Source organism: Primulina eburnea, chromosome 2, assembly GCF_022965805.1.
Source record: "Primulina eburnea isolate SZY01 chromosome 2, ASM2296580v1, whole genome shotgun sequence".
Classification (NCBI taxonomy): Eukaryota; Viridiplantae; Streptophyta; class Magnoliopsida; order Lamiales; family Gesneriaceae; genus Primulina; species Primulina eburnea.
Window position 1 is genome coordinate 42,248,676 of NC_133102.1, and position 26,319 is coordinate 42,274,994.

General features: G+C 32.8%; 3 protein-coding genes and 1 non-coding gene across 4 annotated transcripts; all 4 read left to right on the plus strand.

The window, feature by feature from the left end:
- Positions 1–818: 818 nt before the first annotated feature.
- LOC140824728 (uncharacterized) lies at positions 819–2,028 on the plus strand. Its single transcript, XM_073186273.1, has one exon. It carries the CDS (start codon positions 875–877, stop codon positions 1,889–1,891), a length of 1,017 nt encoding a protein of 338 aa, XP_073042374.1. The 5' UTR covers positions 819–874; the 3' UTR covers positions 1,892–2,028.
- Positions 2,029–5,171: 3,143 nt separating this feature from the next.
- On the plus strand, positions 5,172–6,258 carry LOC140824729 (cytosolic sulfotransferase 8-like). The gene is given in 2 exon segments (XM_073186274.1): positions 5,172–6,074; positions 6,077–6,258. Coding segments are annotated over 2 exon segments (996 nt in total). The 5' UTR covers positions 5,172–5,182; the 3' UTR covers positions 6,181–6,258.
- Positions 6,259–7,462: 1,204 nt separating this feature from the next.
- LOC140823309 (ARM REPEAT PROTEIN INTERACTING WITH ABF2-like) lies at positions 7,463–15,855 on the plus strand. Its single transcript, XM_073184589.1, has 19 exons — positions 7,463–7,804; positions 8,091–8,251; positions 8,673–8,845; positions 8,915–9,035; positions 9,112–9,186; positions 9,293–9,387; positions 10,734–10,809; positions 10,936–11,043; positions 11,153–11,281; positions 11,410–11,478; positions 11,596–11,655; positions 11,957–12,080; positions 12,166–12,305; positions 14,505–14,568; positions 14,664–14,743; positions 15,006–15,070; positions 15,177–15,294; positions 15,379–15,503; positions 15,594–15,855. The coding sequence occupies exons 1-19, from the start codon at positions 7,537–7,539 to the stop codon at positions 15,682–15,684; spliced, it is 2,142 nt and encodes a 713-aa protein (XP_073040690.1). The 5' UTR covers positions 7,463–7,536; the 3' UTR covers positions 15,685–15,855.
- Positions 15,856–19,854: 3,999 nt separating this feature from the next.
- TRNAH-GUG (transfer RNA histidin (anticodon GUG)) lies at positions 19,855–19,926 on the plus strand. The gene has a single exon. It is a non-coding gene; the product is annotated as a tRNA-His (tRNA).
- The last annotated feature ends 6,393 nt before the right edge of the window (positions 19,927–26,319 follow it).

The following is a 26,319-nucleotide window of genomic DNA, read 5'->3' on the forward strand; positions in this document are numbered from 1 at the left end:
TATTTCAAAAAATTCAATTAGTTGCGAATTTTTTTTTTAAAATGCATACTCTAATATCCAGTTTTTTAATACACATTCTGAGTATTTCATTTACTAAATCAAGTATTTTAAAATTTAAATTAAGTATTTTACAAGTAAAACTAAGTATTTCAAAAAATTCAATTAGTTGCGAATTTTTTTTTTAAATGCATATTCGAATATCCAGTTTTTAATAAATATTCTAAGTATTTCATTTACTGAATCAAGTATTTTAAAATTGAAATTAAGTATTTCACAAGTAAAACTAAGTATTTCAAAAAATTCAATTAGTTGTGAATTTGTTTTTTTTAATAAAAAAATATTTAAATTAAATATACATGTCATCCAAATACATTGGGATTGATGAGTGGATATAGTAGATGTCCAACAAAAATAAGTATTTATATACTTTTTTATTAATTAAAAGGGTAAAAATGTAAAAATACATGAAATATGTAGTAAAACCTAAGTTGATGTTTTGTCAGGTACTAAAATACAAAAAAAATCTGTTGGGTACTGAATCTTAAAGAAATCTTGGACAGAGGTATTTTTCTACAAATTACCCTTTTTATTTTGTTATATGTTTGGCTCAATAATTAATATCAATGTATCATTATATTATTAAAATATATTGATTTATTATATTATATTTCAAGCAAAAAATAAAATAAAATATGTATGTATATATACACACACGAATAATCAGATGATGCTAACTGGTCGCTCACAATTTATAGATAATAAAACAAAATAAAAAACAGTTCACTTTTAACCGCCCATTCCCCAACCTGAATCCAGTTTCTACTCTTTTATCGCCTGTCAAATCAAGAAACCCAAGATCTCCATTTCCACACTAATGGCCACCACCGATTTGCCAGCCTTCTTCCTCCTAATATCGATATCCCTCACCATCACCGCAGGCGCAGCAGTGAGCCCACCACTCCACCTCACCCTCAGAGCGTACCCAAAATCCCTCCTCGCCACCGTCCTCTCCACTCTCGGCTACGAAGAGCTCGCCACCGCAACCGCCGACGCCAACTTCTCCTCAGCTACACCAACCACCGTCTTCGCCCCCACGTACTCCTCCCTCGTCACCTGCCCCTCTTGCTCCATCCCTCTCATTCTCCAAGAGCACTCTCTCCGGGGCCTCTACTCCATCCACTTCCTGCGCGAATTAGCATTCGGCACCAAGATCGGGACTTTCGCCCCCAACCGCTGCCTCACCGTCACCTCCTCCGCCTCCCCTTTGGAGCCAGCCTCCGTGGGGAAAATCTTCATCAACGGCGTTGAAATCACGAAACCGGATCTCTTCAACAACGGCCTTCTCATCATACACGGCCTCCAAGGCTTTATCTCCCACTTATCCCCATTTTCTTGCAGCATTGAAAGGATGACTTCTCTATCCTTCCCCCAGCAGCCGCCGCCCGCCTCAGCGTTCTTCATGATGCGCCAAATGCTGAAAGACTCCATGAAGAGACTGCGGGTAAGCGGTTACAGTATAGTCGCTCTGGGAATGCGGGTCACGTACCCGGAGCTTTCAGTCCTCGAGTCGCTTACCCTTTTCGCCATCGATGATGTTTCAATCTTCAGCGGTGGTGAAGGTCACTCCTATGTATCGAAGCTGAAGTTTCACGTCGTGCCCAATAGGATTTTGACGGCGGCTGACTTGTTTGCGCTGCCGAAGGGCACGGCGTTGCCTACCATGGAGAGTGGTCAGAATCTGGTGGTAACCAATAGCGGGAGCGGGAGCCCATTGGCGCCGTTGAGGATAAATTACGTGAAGATGAAGCAATTTGATTTGGTCCATAACAGCAGGATTGCAATCCATGGAATGTCGACGCCTTTCCGCCATGTATACTATAAGGAAATATAATGGATTCTAGCAGAGTTTTCAAAATTTATGATTCATCGGTGATCAAGAATCGTTTCGGATTATGAATTTGCGTTTCTGAATTGAAATTTTGTGTTCAACTGCGGAATAATGCGTTTACTGTACCACTTTGTTTGAAAGATGGGATTCTAGATGATTGATTGATATTAAAGTCAATAGCATTAGGATATTGAATATACACTTTTATTGAATTTGCTTTCATGAATTCAAACCCGGTTTATTTGTTTTGTTTCACATTTATGGAGTGATATATCTTTTTTGACATCTCTATGTTTGATATTTTATTTATTTTCACATTAAATTTTATCCTTACTCGTTCTTAATTATTGATGGATATTAATTTATCGTTGCATGTAAATCAACTGCCAAACCATTTGCATATTTTGTTACTTAATCTCGAAAGGAAAAAGTGAGGTATTAAAATGTTAGTATGTCTCATGCCTATTAATTTTATAATAATAATCGATTAATTAGCGCCCTAGATATAGATCAATAAATATTTTAGAGAAATTCACCATAATTAGACAAGATCTTGAATACTGAATTGAATTGTACAACGTGTTGAGGTAGTTATAAAGTTCATATTCGTGTCTTGATCTTTTATTTGAATTCAGGTTCTTATATGCAGTAAAACATACATAAATTAATACTCGATAAATTAATAATTTCTCTAAAATTAGAGTATGTCTCTTTTGAGACCGTCTCGCTATGAGTTAACTTTATCGATATTCACAATAAAAAGTACTATTTTTAGCATAAAAAGTAGGCAAAAACTTGTGTGAGACGGGTCTTTATTTGGGTTATCCATGAAAAATATTACTTTTTATTCTAAGAGTATTAATTTTTATTGTGAATATTGATATAGTTGACTCGTCTCACAGCTTATAATCCGTGAGACTGTGTCACATGAGACTCACTCTAAAAAGTAATAATTTTTCGTTGATGATCTCAATAAGAGATCCGTCTCACAAAATATGACTCATGAGACCGTCTCACATAATTTTTTGTCATAAAATTATATTTTGTTCAGGTCCCGAATTGAGCTAGTGTGTAAAATTAATAATTTCGATAAATTAATAAGATAATAATTTTTTGGAAGACTCGTATATAAAACTAAGGTCCCTTCAATATATTGAATTGATAATTTTATAAAATTACAAAAATAACTAGTAAACTTTATAAACTATGATTATTTGTTTTTTTTTTGTTTTTTTTGAATTTATATGTATTGTTGTTTTGTTTATATGGTAAATTATATATGATTAGTCAATACAATGAATAATCAATACAATGAATATTATTGAATTAATAAAAATAAAAATATATGTACAATGAGTTTTTATCTATATTAATTCAAATAATATGATGCATACATTGACGTAACACGATGACTTTTTAGGTAATTCGACAAACCTCTTTAAAATAATAAATTATTAATTCATCGATTAACTGACACTTCTATAAACTAATAAAATTTCATGATCCATATAGACTAGCTATTTTTGTTGAGATTTGAAAAATATTCTGTCATTTAGACTCTTCCTAATTCATAATTTTCCCTAGTAAACAGAGAAATGTGTGTAAGTAGTTTATGAATTTTTACGGCATCTCCAATCCCAGTTCACACTATTTTGATGCTGGGATTTCCTCCAACAGAGCTACGCTAGTTTGTAAAATAACGCAGCTCCATTTTCCTCTGTGCCAAATTTGGCGTAGAGGAGTTTTTTTTTGTTTTTAATTTTTTTTCTTTATTTTAATTATAAATATTTATATTAAAAATTATAAATATTATTTATATAATAATATATAAATAATATGATATTATTATTATATTAATTTAATAATTAGATATATTTTAAAAAAAGTAAGAGTGGCTCGACCCACTCAACTTTTAAAAATAAAAAGAAGAGTGGGTCGAGCCACTCACCTCGACCCACTTGGGTCGAGGTGTTCAGACTTGAGTCGAGCTCGACCAAGGTCCGATGAGTCGGTCGAGCCCTGAGTCGAGATCGAGCCCTGGGTCGAGCTCGACCCAAACAAAGAGCTCGACCCATCTTTTATTTAATTAAATTTTAAATGGATCATATATTTTTTTCTTTTTAAATTTTAAATTGATCAAGTCTAATATCTACCAGTCAAAACTTATTTACCTGTCAAAAACTCATAAAATTAATTATATCAAATATAAAATATAATTATAATTATATCACTAAATTTAAAATATAAAATATTATATCAAATATAAAATATAATTATAATTATAAATATAAATATTTAATAAATAATAAGAAAATAAATAAATAAATCATATAAAAAGAATATTCCGATACTATTATTTTTTAGGGTAAGATTCGAAGTAGATGAGTTGAATATGAATATTGTATCTGATGCAGAAACTGCACTATTTTAAAATAGAGTTGCTTTAAAATAGATATTTTGGTTGGAGATGGCCTTAGGCTCTGAATTTGCATTTTTTTATTATAAATATTTATATTAGATAATATAAGGATTATTTAAATAATAGTATAATATATATTTTATTATTTTAATAATTAGATATATAATAATAAAATTTAAAGAATAATAATTATTGATTTTATAAATCTTAATTAATTTATTTATGTTAATTATTAATAATTAAGGAATAATTTGATTTAATGATTTATAAATAATATAACTAAATACAAATGCAAAAAAATTAATATAACAATACAATTCATAACTAAATTGAAACACATAATTGAAATATAAATGCAACTTGAAACAAATAATTCAAATACAATAAATTAATATATGTAATATAAACATTATTCATAATTTAAAATATATTAAATAAAATATAATAACTAATATATGTAAAATAAAAAGAATAATTCGAGAATATTCTTTTTGGAGCAAGATTTGAATTTAATGGGTTGATGATGGATGTTGTATTTGATGCAGAAATCGTAATATTTTAGTGTAAAATTTACATCAAATTAGATTTTGTGATCGGGATGGTACGACAATTTGAAATAGTGTTTGTTTGGTGTAGTTTTCAAATGAAGACAAGAATATGCAAATCATGTAATTAGGAGGCATGGCACACAAGCTTACAGCTCACAATTTCCAGACATCACAGCATGCATGAAAAAGGTTTTTGGGCTGAAATATCTGACAAAATCGAGCGTATCTCACGATGCATATAGACAAATTATAGCATTTCACAATGACCCTATAAATTGCAAGCTAGGTCTCATAATTTCCCACTCCAACCCCGAAAGTCAGTTTCAAATGAAGAACTTACAAAAGGCAATACAAAATGAGTGTTTTTCAACTAAAGTTGATGATTCTGATGATAACAATAATGCCGAAGTCGAAGAACTGCTCCTGCGAGGGCTTGAAAAGAAGAGTTTGCTTGGATGGTCTCTGTACAAATACAAGGGTCACTGGTGTAGCTTCGATTTACTTCGGCCAATTATACGCTGTGAAAAACACTTCAAAGCTCGCGATACTGACGTAATATTGGCAACCCTTCCCAAATCTGGAACCACTTGGCTGAAAGCATTGACGTTCAGCATCATTAATCGCTCGCAGTATCCCCTTTATGAAAATCCTTTACTCACATCCAATCCTCACGCTTTAATCCCTTTTCTTGAACGAAACATCTATAGAGAAAGCGAAAATCCCGACCTGGATCACATTCCCGATCCAAGAATCTTTTCGACTCATGTGCATTACAATTTGCTTCCAATTTCCATCATGGAATCCAAGTGTCGTGTTATACATATATGTAGAAACCCCTTGGATCAATTCATTTCGCTCTGGCATTTCAAGAATCTGATTTCTACCAGTGGATCGATTTCTTTGGATGAGTTCTTGGAAGCGTATTGTGAAGGGACGCATGATTATGGACCCTTCTGGGAACATGTTTTGGGATACTGGAATGCATATCTGAAGAATCCCGAAAAAGTGTTGTTTTTGAAATACGAAGATCTGAAGAAAGATGTAAATTTTAATGTGAAAATGATAGCTGAATTTGTTGGATATCCTTTCTCGTTGGAGGAGGAAAAGATGGGATTGATAGATAAAATAGTTAAGCTATGCAGCTTTGAAAAGCTTAAAAATTTGGAGGTAAACCAGGTTGGGAGCTTGGATTCTTCGTTGAAAAATAGTTACTTTTTCAGAACGGGGAGATTGGAGATTGGGTCAATTACTTGACTCCTGCTATGGTTGAACGAATTGAAAAGGTTGTGCGAGAGGAGTTTAGAGGATCTGGGTTGATGTTCTAGCTAGCTGCAGAAATAAGTGCATTTTGCTTGTCTAGTTTGATTTAACTTATTATCATATTGTATGCTTAATTTGTGTTACCTGGATTTATGAAGTGGAAAATATTTACTTTTTTTAGAAAAACCATAAAATTAAGCTAATTATTTGGAATAAAATACATACAAAAACACATAATCTATAATTAATATATTATACTAGCAGACGACACACACGTTTTATGTTTGCAAAAAATAATATGACTAAGACGCATAAAACAATTGATAACATGAACACAATATAAATAAATTGATTCATAACAGAATTTACGTCCTTATAAAACCAGCATGAAAATATCTAAATATATAAGCATCCACCATGAAAATTAACACAAAAAACTTAAAATTTATTTTAGTTTTGAAGAGAATTTACAGAAACAGAAAATTCATGATCCAACAACAAAATAAAATTCTAGGGGAAAAATCACTTTGTGCATGTTGTTAGCCCATCGCACATGCCCTAAATCTAAGCTTCAAACTACTAAAGTCTACTTTTCAAAAAAAAAAAATATACTAAAGTCTAGTTGCTACACATTATCTTACAATTACGATCCCATATGAAATAAATATAATATATGTGGCTCGTTTTGGGTAGAAAATACAGCATACCGTTTGCTACTGAATCAATTAGGGGTGTGCAGGAAATCAATCAGACGTAGTAAAATAAAAGATAGAAGGAAGATCGCAGCTTCCGGTTTGACAGGACGGTGCTATGTAAACAAGATACGTTAGATGAATTATTTTGAATTACACATATAAATATGACACAACACTAACTCTAGTTGAGTAACTAGTATAGATTATTCTAACTAATTACTATAATTGGTTTTATAGCAAATCTAGAAAAAAACACACGTGATTTAAATAATAATAACTTGGCATAAATTGGTAAAATAAAAATAAAAATAAAAATTCCAGGTTTAAGTCCAAAAAATATTATCCATAAAAAAATATATATATACACACAATACGTACATATTTACACCAATTTTAATAAATATTCCTTAAATAATTAAATTAAATTCAATTGTTTATTTAAATATGTTTACAATCACAAGAATGATTCAGTTTGGCTGTTCTTGGGTTTTGGAGGGAATGATAAACGCGGCAAAGTTTTAAATTATTTTAAACCGACCCGGTTTAGCTCCAGATCACAGGGACCCACGGGTATCGCCCGACACCATATTAAAGAAACCGATCCATTGTGATTTTCCTAAAGTACCCCTCTGTCAGTTCGTTTCATTTCACGCACCTTTCACGTTCTTTTCACCCACACTCGTTTCCTCTGGTTTCTCTATCCACATCTCCCCCACCACCTCTCTGATGGAGAACCGTAGCCAGAACTCCGGGAGGCGCCACCGCGAGAAATCGTCGCCTGGCTCGTCATCTTCTAAGCGGAGTTTGAAGAGAAAACTTGATGAAGAGTTCGAAGTGAGGACAGGAGACGATGAATTGTCGTCTGATTCGCAGCAAGATCTCGTACTCGATGTTAGAACTCAAGTAGAGATTCTCGATTTTTCCACCTCCACAGAGGTGGATCGCGCGTCCTTGAAACGCTCCATCCATGTCTTATCCGAACTTGCGAAGAACGGTACATAAATCTGGAGAATGAAAAGTAAATTTCATATGATTTTTTCCTTTTCAGTTTTTGTGTAGTTTCTGGTCCTTTCTGGTTATTTTTTGAGCCTCGGAGTGCTTAATTTTGAGTCTAGGGCCTTGATCTGCTGGGAATTTTGCATGTGTAGTAAATTGTTTTTACGTTTGGTTTTTTAGTCAAATTTTTTTATTTTGATTGTTGGAAATACTTTTCATGAGTTTTCGTGCTCTGGATATTGAGTTTACTGCTTTGATCCGTGTGGTAAATTCGTTCGTTGCAGAGGATATAGTGAATGTTATTGTGGATTGTGGTGCTGTTCCAGCACTTGTGAAGCATCTGAAGGCTCGGCCTTCTGAACGGGAGGACGATAGTGGTTCGACCTTGTACGAGCATGAGGTCGAGAAGGGGAGTGCCTTCACGCTTGGACTTCTTGCCATTAAAGTAATTGCCGTGTTCAATGTTGAGCATAATTTAGTAAATCTTCTAAGTGGTGACAGTCAAATTTTTAGGAAAATTTTAGATAGGTCTGGTCTTACTTTTGCTAATCGAGCAGCCGCATCTCACATGCTCCATTACTTAGATTAGCAAACTTGTTTGTGGGTAGAAGTAAGAGGTCGGATCGATTCAGTAACGAGAAAATAGCATGTTATTTACACATAAAGTGTGATTGACAGCTGATGTTTCCTTGTATTTATTAAATATTTTGTTGTTTCCTTTACTGCAACGAGCTTTATTAGATAATAGATAGGGAATGACTACTCACAAAGTATATTCCACGGTCTTTGTTTTAAATTGTGAATCTTACATCTTTACTGCTTGTAACTCTAATCCGTTTTATCTAATTACAATTTTTGTTCCTTAGCCGGAGCATCAACAACTGATTGTTGATGCGGGTGCTTTACCTCATCTTGTCGATCTCTTAAAGAGGCATAGAGATGGACAAAAATCTCGGGAAGTATGTAGCGTTATAAGGAGGGCAGCTGATGCGATCACCAATCTTGCTCATGAAAACAACAACATTAAAACTCGTGTGAGGTTGGTTTTCTTTTGTACTCTGTCTCTCGGTTTTGATGTGTGTTTAGACTTTAATTCCTTGATGTTTAGGGTTGAGGGTGGTATACCTCCACTCGTGGAACTTCTTGATTTTGTTGACTCGAAGGTGCAGAGAGCAGCGGCTGGAGCGCTACGAACTCTTGCCTTTAAAAATGATGAGAACAAAAATCAGGTGGTTGGATTTTGCAAAATCGCAAAATATAGAATTTCTTCCCTACGTAGGTCTAATTATATCTCATTAATATCAGATTGTGGAATGCAATGCTCTACCAACACTTATACTTATGTTGCGGTCAGAGGATGCTGCCATACACTATGAAGCGGTTGGCGACCACTAATACTTTTGTTTTCTATCGCTGTTGTATTCACTTAGAATTTTATCCTTGTACATGGAAAAAAATTTCTGATATCTTTAATGCTAATTAACAGGTCGGTGTCATTGGAAATCTCGTCCATTCCTCCCCAAGCATTAAGAAGGACGTCCTTGCTGCTGGGGCTTTGCAACCTGTCATTGGGTTACTCAGGTCATTGGATTTATGTTCTGTGTTCTTGGAGAAACATCAGTATCATTTCCCGCGATCTTTTATTTAGAAATTGTTGTTTTGTTGTCATATATTTTTGTACGATGGAATTGGAATCATAAGTTTTCCAGTTTTTGAATTGTGAAATAAAATCGTTGATTGAGCAAGTTGTTAAACATGCTTGAGTTATATCTGTTAGAACAGCTTGCGATGTCCATTGTTAATTATCACCACTAAGCATTCCTTCCCTTCAAATCCAGCATTGCCATGTTCTGATTCTGAAGAAATACTAACACGGTATTATATTTTTGCTGGACATCTCTAAATCTTGCAAGCAATTGTTACCCTCGTTGTAGCAGTGGAGTGGAAGGAATTTTTTATGATTAAGCAATGCAAGGATCCTGTTCTCCCTTGCCCTTTTCCATCCCAATTTTTTCTAGTGCTTTATGGCCATTACATCTTTGACGCCAATGCCTTGATACTTGTTTTTTCAAGCGACTTAACTGAAATCGACATTTTAAACCACGAGTGATTGAACTCCTTGGTTGAATCCTGACCTGTGAGAGGCTATTTGTGGTTTCGCTGTGTCCCTCTAAGTAAAAAGTTATTCTCTGAACGTAGTTCATAAACGATCATTTTCTAAACCACCCTGTGAATGAATTTTGAGATCCTTTTGTGTTTTGTCCAGATTATGATTTGCTATTTACAGTAATTAAATGCGGCATTGAAGTGGATATCTAGAGCAAATCTTTGTGTCAGTTAAGGATTCCGAAGTGAGTTTATGCTAAAAATATAAAAGTATATTATCAGATGTGGGAGCAATCTCTTTCGTGTATGATTTAAAATTTTCTAAATTAAAAAAAAAACAGATGGGTATGTTAATCACTTACCTCTTCCGTGTATGATGTAATTTATTCTGAATTAAACGAAGCAGATGGGTATGTCAATCACATCAAATTTCTCTTGAAATGTATGTACCGGTAGTGAATGGGAGTGTTGAAAATAAGTTGAATATCTGTATTGAGGTTGATTTGGTTTGATCCTTGTATCAGATATGTAAATTTGTTTCTGGATATGACCTTGATGTTTCTAAGATTGCTGTTCTCGTTATCAGTTGTACATGTGTGCATTTTATTTAGTTATTCATTCATCCTTTTCATCAATCGACTATGTTGAAACTCAGAATAGACATTGACTCTTCGTTCTTGACCATCTTTAACATTATGCATGTGTGGTTTTATTTTTTACTTGCTGTTTGTGGAAATCATTTTCTGTTTTAAATTATTTTGCCTTCATCTTTTTATATCTACCTGGAGGTGGCTAATCTGGCTTTTGTTGTACGAATTCAGTTCATGCTGTCCGGACAGCCAAAGAGAAGCTGCTTTACTGCTTGGGCAATTTGCAGCGACGGATACAGACTGTAAGGTTTGTACTAACATTATTTTTGCTATTTAACTTGAGAACTGAGGCTTCATTAATTATTATGGTTGTATCTGGAATCTCCTATTTAAACTCAATGTAATGGCAAATCACTGGATGATAATTCTTCAGGTGCATATAGTTCAAAGAGGTGCTGTGCGGCCATTAATCAGTATGCTCCAGTCACCTGACTCTCAATTAAGAGAAATGTCAGCCTTTGCCTTAGGGAGGCTAGCTCAGGTAACAATTCCCATTTTTTGGTCCCAACAAAGTGCACATTTCCAATTCCATCTAAGTTTATATCTGATTCTTTTGTTTTGTTGCTAAAACCATATTTCATGTGTGTTAGGACACTCATAACCAAGCTGGTATAGTTCACAGTGGTGGAATAGCTCCATTATTGAAGCTTCTTGAATCCAAGAATGGATCTCTGCAACATAATGCTGCATTTGCTCTTTATGGGCTCTCAGATAATGAAGTATTCTTCTAAAGATAGTAGTGTTGTTATTCTTGTAACCTGAGTTATCTGTTCATTTTTCTGGTCTGAACATGGAGGTACTTGTCGGTTTCTAACTCTCTTCTATTTCTCACTCTTCTTTGTCTTAGGATAATGTTGCAGAACTTATTAGGGTTGGAGGTATTCAGAAACTTCAAGATGGTGAATTTATTGTTCAAGTACTATCTTATCCTTGTTGATTTTTAGTCAGAAACATTATGTGTTTAGTCTTTGAAATGTTGCTATAGCTTGATTCAAGTGATTGAAAGCATTGTTTCATATTCCTTTTCCTACAGCCTACTAGAGATTGTGTTGCCAAGACATTGAAAAGACTTGAAGAGAAGATTCATGGGCGGGTGAGTTATTTTGTATGTTGAAAATATAAGTGTAGTTTTCAAATGTCTCATCAGCGGTTAACCCCCAAGAAAAAAGGACAAATGGAGAGTGACAGTTTGGGACAATTGGAGGGAAATGTCACTATTGTAAACAGCAGAGGATAAAAGGTTTATGGTTTGTTGTAGAGCTTTTCATTCTTGATATCTGAAAATTTGTGTGTTTGGTGTAAGTGTGGATCTTAGAACTGTGGAACGTGCAAATCATTGACCAGTATATAAAGGCTTCCTTGCCAATCACTCTTCTAATCATTTTCCATTTTAGGTACTGAACCATTTATTATACATGATGCATGTGGGCGAAAAAAATGTTCATAGACGGGTTGCTTTGGCTCTTGCGCATCTGTGTTCTCCTGATGATCAAAAAACTATTTTCATTGATAACAATGGTATGTTGTTTATCAAATTCGTCAAAATTGTCTCCACATCTACACTTTCTGCTAGAACCTTCTGCAACCACCTTGTTCTTTTCAGGATTGGAGTTGCTTTTGGAGCTTTTGGAATCAACTAACTTAAAGAACCAAAGAGATAGTTCATTGGCTTTATGCAAGTTGGCTAATAAAGCCAACTCTCTTTCTCCTGTGGATGCAGCTCCACCCTCACCAACACCACAGGTGATTGTCAAGTCTTTCAATTGATTTGATTGCGTCAGTCACTTGTATAATTTATGAATTATGCTTTTTTTTTTTTTTATTTTGCAATGTTTTGATATTTTTTAGATGAATTTTCCATATTGTTAAATGATTTTCCCCTTGATTTTTCTTGGGCTGAACCCTGTTTACCTAGTAGCTGAACATAACAAGCACATGAATGTACTTGTTAATTTTCGATTTCCTAGGGAAGAAGAGTAACAAGGTCTTATGGTGTGAATTTTGTATTTGTCTTTAATGCTTAGTGTATGGAAGAAAGAGAAGCAATTGTAGTTGTGAAAACACAGGTTTTCACCTGGTGGTGTGGGAGATAAACCTAAGCCTGAGCCTTATTCACTTTTCCGTAAAGGATTCATCTGACCAAGTTTTTACTGCAATGCTGCAGATTCATGTTGTAGAAGTCCAGTCTTGCTATATTTACTTACATGTGGAAATTCTGAAAAGACTGTTAAAATGTAATTTAAGGATTGACGTGGAGGGCTTCGGCAATTATTTAAGTAGGATAACCTGGTGAGGTCACACCTTTTTAAGTGATTTTTGGAAAAAATTGTTCAACGCTTTGCAATGCAAGTTACTTGACATTTGCATTGCAAAGCGTTGAACAAATTTGTCTCTGTACAAGAGGATCGCTTCTCTCCCCTAGCCCATGCTAGTATTTTCTTACCAAACCCCAAATTAATAGAATAATCGAAGGAATCCTCAACTCTCCCCTCCCTCACATTTTATCTAGCACTCTCATTTCTAGATATTATCACAACATTACTTGACATTTGCATTGCTAAGCCTTGAACAAATTTGTTTTTGTACGAGAGGATCTCTTCTCTCCCCTAGCCTATGCTAGTATTTTCTCTCAGAACCCCAAATTAACAGAATAATCGAACAAATCCTCAACTCTCCCCTCCCTCACATTTTATCTACCACTCTCATTTCTAGATCCTTCCAGTACACAAAGCAGGCCCAACAATTAAAGCCCAAAATAATATTAAGATCCGTAACAAGTAACCTATTCGATATTAATTTATTAATTATTTATTATTACACGTTTTTTGCTCTCTACATTGTTGAAATAAGTATAAAAAGTTTTTATGTTTTGCTATGTTTTAAAAAGCGGTAGGCGGGCGGTTATCTGCCGCCTAGGCGACCTGGCGGGGCTAGGCGGTTTTTTTTAAAGCTTAAATTCATTAAGTGGTTAATGAGTATTATGCTTGTATATGAAATATATATTATTATAAAATTTAAAATTGTAATAATAAATATATATTAATAAATTTTTATATATGAATCATCCACATCAGTTTACTACTTTACTACAACCGTTGTACAATGAAAATTAAATTTGTTCAACATTTTTTCCCAACATAATATATTGAGAATTAAGAACAACGATTTTTTATGAAAGCTCAAGGAACGGGCTGGGCTTCAGACAAATCACAAATGTCAAATATGTTTACAACATTATTCTTTAAAGTATAATTATTATTTATTAATGTTATTATTTTGGTTTTTTTTAAAAGTAGAATCCGGCTAGGCGGTGATATGCATATATACTATAATTAGGAATATCATAATTTGTTTTTTTAAAGTGTAAACTGCCTAGGCGGATTTTTAATTGTAAAATCGCCGCGGCTTTCTCGCCAGGCGGCGCCCGGACCGCCTAGCCGCCTAGGCGGCCGATTAATATGGTGGCGCTTAGAAATTTCGACTAGCCTAAAATCGGGGAGGTTTTGGACCGCCCAGCGCCTAGGCGGTCCTAGGCGGGGATTTTTAGAACACTGATGTTTTGGTTTTGTGTACAATAACTGGCAGCTATACTAAATGACAATCATATTTACTTTCAGAATATGTTGTTTCAACACTATTTTGAAGGGTTGAAAAAAATATAAACGTTTCAGTACCTTTTCATACAAATTAGTTGAAATCCCGCATGAGTTCTGAATTATGTTCCTTATATGCGACTTCCGGACTTGAAAATACATTTCTCCGTGCAGAACCTGATTTATGTAGTGTCATACTATTCTGTTTTCTGAATAAAGAAAATGTTTAGGTTGATGCATATTCTTTAATGACATATGATTTACACTTTTGGGTTGCTTGTATTATAGTTTAAAAGTATTGATTTTGAATTGTACTTTTCCTATTAATTTAAGTGCTTTTGTTCTACAGGTGTATTTGGGTGAGCAGTATGTGAATAATCCTACATTGTCTGATGTCACATTTTTAGTTGAAGGTGACTATTGATATGTATCCGGCGAGTTGTTTTCCATGCATTTTCATTATAAGCAATTGGTTATCGATCTTTATTTCTCTTGTTTTTTTCATCAGGAAAACGATTCTATGCTCACAGAATTTGTCTACTTGCTTCTTCTGATGCATTCCGAGCTATGTTTGATGGTGGTTACCGGGTATCTTTTACCATTTCCTAATTGAGTTCCATCCGCACAATTTCTTGTTGAACTGACGCACAGATTTCAGTCACATGGGACAATTTACATCGTCTAAATTACACTTTCTAATTTTTTGTATTTTGCTTCAACATAAACACACGCAAATATTGTAGCAAGGATTTATGAATTCTAAAGTGCTGTTCCAAGGTCTTTAAATTAAAGTTAATAACTTGTCTCGTAATTGGTTGGTCGTGTAAAAATTTACTATAAACCACTGCAGGAAAGAGAAGCCAAAGACATAGAGATTCCAAATATAAGATGGGATGTCTTTGAGTTGATGATGAGGTGAAAATGCTCCAAGTTTTTACAATTTTACTCTTGCTCTCAAATAAAATGAAGGCAATCATCTTTCATTTATAATTACTAGTCCCTGCATTATTTTTGGCCGCAGGTTCATATACACTGGATCAGTTGACATCAAGTTGGACATAGCACAGGATCTTCTGAGGGCTGCTGATCAGTATCTGTTGGAAGGTCTGAAACGTCTGTGTGAATACGCGATTGCACAGGTGAGTTTACATTAGAGAAAGCACCAATTTGACCGAAAAGCTCTCATCGCTACAATTCCTAATTGTTTTCTCGTCTCCTCAAAGGACATATCTGTTGAAAACGTCTCTCTCATGTTCGAGTTATCTGAGGCATTCAACGCTTTCTCCTTGAGACATACCTGTGTCCTATTCATCCTTGATAAATTTGACAAAATATGTACCATGCCATGGTATGCTTGACTCTCTGCTTTGACTTCTTGTTGTCGTAGTTTAGTACTTGATGGTGCTGAAACCATCTTTTTGTATATGCTCGTATGCAGGTATCCCCAGCTGATCCTGCGTGTTTTACCGGAGACTCGTAATTATTTCTTGAGATTACTGACCAGAACGCTTTCTGAATCAAGACGATAGGTGGTTTGACTTCAGTTTTGATCTTTAACTAATGAAAGACGCAGGAATGTGTACAGAAACGGGCTTTGCTTTTGAGTAATTGTAACAAACGAAGTGGCAGAGTTTATTGTCTTGATTCTTTGTCTCCCATTTAATGTAAACTCCAATTAATTCATGGTTTATTTCGTTGAACAGCTTTCCAGTCGGCTTAAAGTATACCTCGAAAAAGGGTCGGAGATAAAATTTTACGGTTTACGAAAAGTACCCACTAAATCTAAAAAAAAATTAATTTTAGATTTGAAAGGATGAATTATTGCATCTGTTCATTCTTTTGGGGCAGCTGTTTAATTTTAGTCGAAATGATTTCGGAAATGCTCCAGAAAAATTAAAAATTTGTTGGATCATTTCGATAATAATATGCTGAAGTGAATGAGATTGGGGTGACAAAGTTTAATCCAAATATGTAATTAGAAATAAAAGTAGGATGACATGAATTAATAGAAACATCAAACACGCGAATCGCGAATTGCTGGGCCGCCAAAGAAATCTCCTCTAAATCTGTTAACAAGGAAACTTTTAAATCGCTCGGATCTTACAAGCGCCACGTGCTATAAAGACAGAATCCACAGGGGAGAATATCTTTTTGTTAGAGTTTGCGTTTGCCCTAGAAAGACGCCGGGAATCATTCAAGGCCCCTTGGAACTTCTTCCGTGATATTGTGGTATTCAAGGAAATCCAAGGCTCGCAGAGACCACACTCGATTCAATGAGATTTCAATAGGGGTTCAATGCAATAAATAATCTTCCGCCTGCGCTCATGCTTCGTCATTTTTTTGTAAAAAATTTGGAATTAGATTGGCTTAATTGAAGAACTGGACAGTGGTGAGAATGAGAATTTTCTGGGAAGTTTCGCGAGAGTCCGTGTGCAAATTGATATCAGACAGCCCTTAAAAAAGTATGTCCGCAAAATGGGTGGAAATAAAGACGATATGATGATCATTCTTACTTGGGAGAGCACCCGATTTTTGTGACGCTTGTGGCAGAGAATGTGATAGCGATTCATTGCAAACAGGAAAACTGGAGTAGGGAACCTGGTTGCGAGCGGTGTTACCGACTGGAGCTCGAAAGAATAGGCTTCATACATCACAAAACTCAAATACTTGCTCCGGCTAAGATGATCCTAACTGCGAGCATGACGGGGATGATTTGGAAATAACCAAAGAAACTAATAGAGATGACGTGGAGTCTAACAAACGTTTGATTTGGAAGAGGTGCAAGGGGGACAACCAACATCTACATCCTATGAATCTCGAGGAAATATGTCCCAAGACCTTATGAAAACTTCTCATGATAAACCACAAGCTGTAGTAAACCAATTCCACAGTTGCCACCGAATGTGGTATTGATGCATTCAGCTTCTATGAAAGAGAAGGAGAAAGAGCCTGTACAGCTTAAATCGGGAGATGAAGCTGACATACTGCCAAAAATTAACACAATGAAGGGGTAGCCCAAACAAGTCGGGATCGAGTGGTTTCTCTGGGGAAAACAAAATTAACGGGACAGAAGAGGAACGGGGATGTTGGGAACGTCATACGGCGATAGTTATGTCACCCAAGAAATTAAAGATGCCTGATATAAATACGACAACACAACCACCGCCGACAAAAATGAGTTGTGTAGTATAGAATGCCTAATAGCTTGGTAACCAACGGGCATTTTGAGAACTCAGGAGGTTGACAGCTGAAAAAAGCCCTCTCGACTCTTCCTTTGTGAAACAAGGAAGAGAAATATAAATAGTGCCCAGTGGAAAATGTTACTTGGGTTTACTGGTTGTTTCTCGATGGACTGCATTGACCGAAGTGGCGGATTGTGTATACTATGGATGAAACCGTTGATTGTTTCAGTTAATTCTTTCTCCCAAGGCCACATTGATTGCACGGTTAGGGAGAGAGACAAAAAGTAGAGATTCACGGGTTTTTATGGTATCCCAGATGCCTTTCATAGAAATCAGTCTTAGGAACCAATGAATCGCCTTGCGGGAATCCAGGAATTAAAAGAACTACCTTGGCTTGTGGAAGGCGACTTGAATGAGATTTGCTTTGATAGTGAAAAATGGGGAGGTAATATTCGGCCCTCTTCACAGATGCAAGGATTTCGGGACGCTCTTTATGATTGTGCTTTATAATACCTACATTGTACTGGTGAGTTTTTCATGTGGGCTAATAGGAGAATGGGGAACCAACTTATTCTTGAGCGGCTTGATCGTTTTGTTGGTACACCAGGCCTTGGAGTTTTTCCACAAGACCATCGGTCTCTTTACATTCATTTGGGAAATCTAAATGTCAAAGGACCCCGATTCTCCCCTAATCACAAATTTATTCCTGGATTCGAGGATGGATGGCTCCAGGAGATGGAGTCTGCTGAAAAAGTTGTACAAGGTTGGCGGCCAATTGATGCGTCGATGGTATTAAAAGACATAATAGTCAATTGCCTACAAACACTTCACCATTGGGTTGGACATAAGTTCCGTGCATTGCCTATACAAATTAAAGAGAAGATGTTCAAAATTAATGAACTCAAGAGCCAGTCAAAATGGTTCCATTCTAAGGACCAGCCACAAATGCTTGATAATGAACTTGAGAAGCTGTGTACGCTAGAGGAAGAATATTGGCGACATAGAAGCCGTGTTGATTGGATTCAAGGGGGAGACAGAAACTCAATTCTTCCATGTACACGCCTCATCTAGAAAGTAAATAAACACAATGGGAACTGTTCACGGCACATGGAGACCTCTGTACGGTGCCCCAAGGTACGGCTGAAATTGTTATTGATTACTTTAATAATCTCTTCAATTCTAATGACTCCTCCCTAGACGATATGCATATCGTTTTTGATCATGTACAAACTAAGGTTACTAGCCAAATGAACATTTAGGTGAAGAGAGCATTATTTGATATGCATTTGGATAAGTAATCTGGACCGGATGGCATGCCAACACTATTTTATCAAAAATTTTGGCACATTGTTGGTCGGGATGTTACCTCGGCTATCCTAGATGTCCTTGATGATGGAGTTTCTCTAGATTGCTGGAATCAAGTAGTGGTAAAGTTGCAAATCCTCTCGTGATGAAAGAGTTCAGACCTATTAGCCTCTGTAATATCTGTTATAAAATTGTCTCTTGAGTCTTGACAAACTGTCTAGGCCCCCTCATGAGTAATATTACTGATGATTACTGCTTTTGATATCTGACAACATAATCTTGGGTTCGAGTCTATTCATTGGGTGCGTAGTAGAAAAGTTGAGAAATATGGCTCTACAACTCTGAAACTTGACATGAGTAAAGCCTATGATAGAGTTGAGTGACGATTCCTTGAGGCGATGATGCTTGAGTCTGGACTAAAAGGATTATGATATGTATCACTTCTTTCTCATATTCATTCCGAGTTAACCATGATATTTTCGCGTAACTGATTTCTAAACGAGACATTAGACAAGGTAATCCTCTATCACCATATTAATTTGTCATATGTGTGCATGGTCTCTCTTCGATGTTGTTTTCATTTCAATAGAGAAATCGATACACTTAGAATCAAGATTGCAAATTCGAGCCCAACACTTTCGCACTCGTTCTTTGTGGATGATAGTCTTGTTTTTTTTTTTTCAAGGCAACAGAAGGAGATTGCGTACAAGTCAAGCACTGTATTGATCGATATGCAAAGTCTTCGAGACAGCTTATCAATTTCGAAAAATCCGGTCTCTCTTTTAGCCCGAATACAAGTTAAAATACAATGAATCATATTAAATCGAAGCTCGCCATCCTGGTAGTATAGGGACATGAGATTAATCTTGGCCTACATAAATCACTATTTGCAAAACAAATATGGATGATTATCCAAAACTCCCAATCCCTTGTCGGCCGAGTCCTTAAATCTCGTTACTTTAACTATGGCGATATTATGCATGTGCCTCATGGAAGTAATCTGTTGTATATTTGGTGATTCCTTATGTGGAGCAGAAGCTTACTAAAATTAGGATCTTTTGGTGGAGATTAGCACATGATATTATTCCAACCGAGAAGTACCTTCTAAAGCACCATGTTTCAGTGTTCGATGTATGTCCGCTGTGTGGAATTTTGGAGGAGAAATTGAAAACTAGTGAGGTAATATATCTAATGTGGAGTGACCTCAACAAAGTGGCTGTAGTTTAGTGGTAAGAATTCCACGTTGTGGCCGTGGAGACCTGGGCTCGAATCCCAGCAGCCACACGTTTTCTTCCCTTTCTACTTTTTTTCTCAAAATCAGGGACTATTACTGCACCGTTTCATTTATTTTTCCTGGGTTATAATAATAATAACAACTCATGTAAGTATGGCTAAAGGAGAAATACCAGCCGTCGGATTACAATCACATTGGCATCTTCGACGGTTTTATTGATCAATTTTTTTAGATGGATATTCTATTTATTTCACTCATGAAAAAAAATTATATTTTATACTAATTTTTTTTATTGTAAATATTAATATTGTTGACCACCATCTTATTAATAAAAAAATACAATATCGTCTCACAAAAGACTCAGTTGAATTAACACTCAACATCAAATATAATATCATATACAAATATCCCATGGGATAAGTTTCATATTAATTTTATTATTATTATTATTATTATTATTATTATTATTATTATTATTATTATTATTATTATTATTATTATTTTGCCTTCCATTATTTTAAGGGTAATTTGTAGAAAAATACATCTGTGCAAGATTAATTTAAGATTCAGTACCCAACAGTATTTTTTTTAAATTTAGTACCTGACAAAACACCAACTTAGCTTTTACTACATATTTCATACATTTTTACATTTTTACCCTTTCAATTAATAAAAAAAGTATATAAATACTTATTTTGGTTGCACATCTTCTCTTTCCACTCATCAATCCCGATTCATTTGGATGACTTGTATATTTAATTTAAATATTTTTTATTAAAAAAAAAACAAATTCACAACTAATTGAATTTTTTGAAATACTTAGTTTTACTTATGAAATACATAATTTCAATTTTAAAATACTTGATTTAGTAAATGAAATACTCAGAATGTTTATTAAAAACTGGATATTCGAATATGCATTTAAATAAAAACCGCAACTAATTCAATTTTTTGAAATACTTAGTTTTACTTGTAAAATAATTAATTTCAATTTTAAAATACTTGATTTAGTAAATGAAATACTCAGAATGTGTATTAAAAACCTGGATATTCGAGTATGCATTTTAAAAAAAAAACTTTACGCAACTAATTGAATTTTTTGAAATACTTAGTTTTACTTATGAAATACTTAATTTAAATTTTAAAATACTTGATTTAATAAATGAAATATTCAGAATGTGTATTAAAAAGCTGGATATTCGAATATGCATTTAAAAAAAAAATCGTAACAAACTGAATTTTTTGAAATACTTAGTTTTATTTGGGAAATACTTACTTTTAATTTTAAAACTACTTGATTTAGAAAATGAAATACTCAGAATGTGTATTAAAAACTGGATATTCGAATATGCATTTTAAAAAAAAAAACAAATTCGCAACTAATTGAATTTTTGAAATACTTAGTTTTACTTGTCAAATACTTAATTTTAATTTTAAAATACTTGATTTATTAAATGAAATACTCAGAATGTGTATTAAAAAGCTGGATATTCGAATATGCATTTAAAAAACAAAAACAAATTCGCAACTAATTGAATTTTTTGAAATACTTAGTTTTATTTGTGAAATACTTAATTTAAATTTTAAAATACTTGATTTAGTAAATGAAATACTCAGAATGTGTATTAAAAAGCTGGATATTCGAATATGCATTTAAAAAAAAAAAATCGTAACTAACTGAATTTTTTGAAATACTTAGTTTACTTGTGAAATACTTACTTTTAATTTTAAAACTACTTGATTTAGAAAATGAAATACTCAGAATGTGTATTAAAAACTGGATATTCAAATATGCATTTAAAAAAAAAACAAATTCGCAAATAATTGAATTTTTGAAATACTTACTTTTACTTATGAAATACTTAATTTTAATTTTAAAATATTTGATTTATTAAATGAAATACTCAGAATGTGTATTAAAAAGCTGGATATTCGAATATGCATTTAAAAAACAAAATAAATTCGTAACTAATTGAATTTTTTGAAATACTTAGTTTTATTTGTGAAATACTTAATTGTAATTTTAAAATACTTGATTTAGTAAATGAAATACTCAGAATGTGTATTAAAAAACTGGATATTCGAATAAACATTTAAAAAAAAAATCGCATCTAATTGAATTTTTTGAAATACTTAGTTTTACTTGTGAAATACTTAATTTTAATTTTAAAATACTTGATTTAGTAAATGAAATACTCAGAATGTGTATTAAAAAGCTAGATATTCGAATATGCATTTAAAAAAAAAAAACAAATTCGCAACTAATTGAATTTTTTGAAATACTTAGTTTTACTTGTGAAATAATTAATTTCAATTTTAAAATACTTGATTTTGTAAATGAAATACTCAGAATGTGTATTAAAAAACTGGATATTCGAATATACAACGCAAGTTCACCAAATGCTCGCATTTCCATCCAAGATTCATTTGGATGAAATGTTTATTTCATTTAATTATTTTTTTTTTGTTAAAAATCAAATTCGCAACTAAGCATTGAACTTTTTCAAGTACCTAGTTTTACTTGCGAAATACCTAATTTCAATTTTAAAATACTTGATTTGGTAAATGAGATACTCAGAATGAGTATTAAAATACTGGAAATTCGAATATGCAACGTAAGTTCACCAAATGCTTGGATTCTATCCAATATGCATTTGGATGACATGTTCATTTTATTTATATATTTTCTTTATTTTTTTTAAAAAAAATTCGCAACTAAGTATTGAACTTTTTCAAGTACTTAGTTTTATCTGCGAAATAATTAATTTCAATTTTAAAATACTTGATTTGGTAGATGAGATACTCATAATGAGTATTAAAATACTGGATATTCGAATATGTAGCGTAAATTCACCAAGTGCTCACGTTTCCATCCAAGATGCATTTGGATGACATGTTCAAGGACTTTTCAGCAGCCACAAAGCTTTGAAAAAGAAAAAAGGCTTAGAGCGAAGATTTGAAAATTTCCGGACAATGTTCTTTAAGAGAATATCCCGTGATAGGAACAAGTAACTTAATCCGTGTATTTAAAATTTACAGATAAATATGAAGTCGGATATACGTCGATAGTCATAGTTCAGTAGGTCGAAAGCTAGTGGATTTAATAAAACGACATGCAATTCACCCTTGATAAATAATTAAAGAGATTTAATTACTTCACTGAGTTGAATTAGTTTGGCATAGCTTGAGAGGGCGTGTTCAATTGGATATGAAATCTCGTCGAAAGCATAGATCATTGTCGAACCAATTAAGTAGTTTAGCGAGGGGTAAATGAAATACTTAGAATGTTATATTAAAATACTGGATATTCGAATATGTAACGTAAGTTCACCAAATGCTCGCATTTCCTTTCAAGATACATTTGGGTGACATGTTCATTTCATTTTAAAATACTTGATTTAGTAAATGAAATACTCAGAATGTGTATTAAAAAATTGGATATTCGAATATGCATTTAAAAAAAAAATTCGCAACTAATTGAATTTTTTAAATACTTAGTTTTACTTGTGAAATACTTAATTTTAATTTTAAAATACTTGATTTAGTAGATGAAATACTCATAATGTGTATTAAAAACTGGATATTCAAATATGCATTTAAAAGAAACAAATTCGCAACTAATTGAATTTTTTGAAATACTTAGTTTTACTGGTGAAATAATTAATTTCAATTTTAAAATATTTGATTTTGTAAATGAAATACTCAGAATGTATATTAAAAAACTGGATATTCGAATATGCATTTAAAAAAAAGTCGCAACTAATTGAATTTTTTGAAATAATTACTTTTAGTTGTGAAATACTTAATTTTAATTTTTAAAATACTTGATTTAGTAAATGAAATACTCAGAATGTGTATAAAAAACCGGATATTCGAATATACAACGCAAGTTCACCAAATGCTCGCATTTCCATCCAAGATCTATTTGGATGACATGTTCATTTCATTTAATTACTTTTTTTATTGTTAAAAAAATAATTTCGCAACTAAGCATTGAACTTTGTCAAGTACTTAGTTTTACTTGCGAAATACCTAATTTCAATTTTAAAATACTTGATTTGGTAAATGAGATACTCAGAATGAGTATTAAAATACTGAAAATTCGAATATGCAACGTAAGTTCATCAAATGCTCACATTCTATCCAAGATGCATTTGGATGACATGTTCATTTTATTTAGATATTTTCTTTATTTTTTTTTTAAAAAAATTCGCAACTAAGCATTGAACATTTTGAAGTTTTGCTCGATCACTAAGAATTTTACAATGAAAGTTTTGCTCGATCACTAAACATGGAACATTTTGAAGTACTTACTTTTATTTGCGAAATACCTAATTTTAATTTTAAAATAATTGATTTGGTAATTAAGATACTCATAATATGTGATAGAATACTGGATATTCGAATATGCAACGTAAATTCAGTCATGATTGGCCAGTATTTTAATACAACATTCTAAGTATTTCATTTACCCCTCGCTAAACTACTTAATTCGTTCGACAATGATCTATGCTTTCGACGAGATTTCATATCCAATTGAACACGCCCTCTCAAGCTATGCCAAACTAATTCAACTCAGTGAAGTAATTAAATCTCTTTAATTATTTATCAAGGGTGAATTGCATGTCGTTTTATTAAATCCACTAGCTTTCGACCTACTGAACTATGACTATCGACGTATATCCGACTTCATATTTATCTGTAAATTTTAAATACACGGATTAAGTTACTTGTTCCTATCACGGGATATTCTCTTGAAGAACATTGTCCGGAAATCTACAAATCTTCGCTCTAAGCCTTTTTTCTTTTTCAAAGCTTTGTGGCTGCTGAAAAGTCCTTGAACATGTCATCCAAATGCATCTTGGATGGAAACGTGAGCACTTGGTGAATTTACGCTACATATTCGAATATCCAGTATTTTAATACTCATTATGAGTATCTCATCTACCAAATCAAGTATTTTAAAACTGAAATTAATTATTTCGCAGATAAAACTAAGTACTTGAAAAAGTTCAATACTTAGTTGCGAATTTTTTTTTTAAAAAATAAAGAAAATATATAAATAAAATGAACATGTCATCCAAATGCATCTTGGATAGAATGCGAGCATTTGGTGAACTTACGTTGCATATTCGAATTTCCAGTATTTTAATACTCATTCTGAGTATCTCATTTACCAAATCAAGTATTTTAAAATTGAAATTAGGTATTTCGCAAGTAAAACTAGGTACTTGAAAAAGTTCAATGCTTAGTTGCGAATTTGATTTTTAACAAAAAAAAAAATAATTAAATGAAATAAACATTTCATCCAAATGGATCTTGGATGGAAATGCGAGCATTTGGTGAACTTGCGTTGTATATTCGAATATCCAGTTTTTTAATACACATTCTGAGTATTTCATTTACAAAATCAAGTATTTTAAAATTGAAATTAATTATTTCACAAGTAAAACTAAGTATTTCAAAAAATTCAATTAGTTGCGAATTTGTTTTTTTTTTTAAATGCATATTCGAATATCCAGCTTTTTAATACACATTCTGAGTATTTCATTTACTAAATCAAGTATTTTAAAATTAAAATTAAGTATTTCACAAGTAAAACTAAGTATTTCAAAAAATTCAATTAGTTGCGATTTTTTTTAAATGTATATTCGAATATCCAGTTTTTTAATACACATTCTGAGTATTTCATTTACTAAATCAAGTATTTTAAAATTACAATTAAGTATTTCACAAATAAAACTAAGAGTTTCAAAAAATTCAATTAGTTACGAATTTATTTTTGTTTTTTAAATGCATATTCGAATATCCAGCTTTTTAATACACATTCTGAGTATTTCATTTAATAAATCAAGTATTTTAAAATTAAAATTAAGTATTTCATAAGTAAAACTAAGTATTTCAAAAATTCAATTATTTGCGAATTTGTTTTTTTTTAAATGCATATTTGAATATCCAGTTTTTAATACACATTCTGAGTATTTCATTTTCTAAATCAAGTAGTTTTAAAATTAAAAGTAAGTATTTCACAAGTAAAACTAAGTATTTCAAAAAATTCAGTTAGTTACGATTTTTTTTTAAATGCATATTCGAATATCCAGCTTTTTAATACACATTCTGAGTATTTCATTTACTAAATCAAGTATTTTAAAATTTAAATTAAGTATTTCACAAATAAAACTAAGTATTTCAAAAAATTCAATTAGTTGCGAATTTGTTTTTGTTTTTTAAATGCATATTCGAATATCCAGCTTTTTAATACACATTCTGAGTATTTCATTTAATAAATCAAGTATTTTAAAATTAAAATTAAGTATTTGACAAGTAAAACTAAGTATTTCAAAAAATTGAATTAGTTGCGGTTTTTTTTTAAATGCATATTCGAATATCCAGTTTTTAATAAACATTCTGAGTATTTCATTTACTAAATCAAGTATTTTAAA

Bases quoted from the DNA above. Each gene is read 5' to 3' on its own strand.
- LOC140824728 (XM_073186273.1), top strand. From the start codon at position 875: ATGGCCACCACCGATTTGCCAGCCTTCTTCCTCCTAATATCGATATCC.
- LOC140823309 (XM_073184589.1), top strand. From the start codon at position 7,537: ATGGAGAACCGTAGCCAGAACTCCGGGAGGCGCCACCGCGAGAAATCG. The intron at 9,187-9,292 runs GTTGGCGACCAC...GCTAATTAACAG, and splicing joins CTGCCATACACTATGAAGCG to GTCGGTGTCATTGGAAATCT. The intron at 15,071-15,176 runs GTGAAAATGCTC...TTTTGGCCGCAG, and splicing joins GTCTTTGAGTTGATGATGAG to GTTCATATACACTGGATCAG.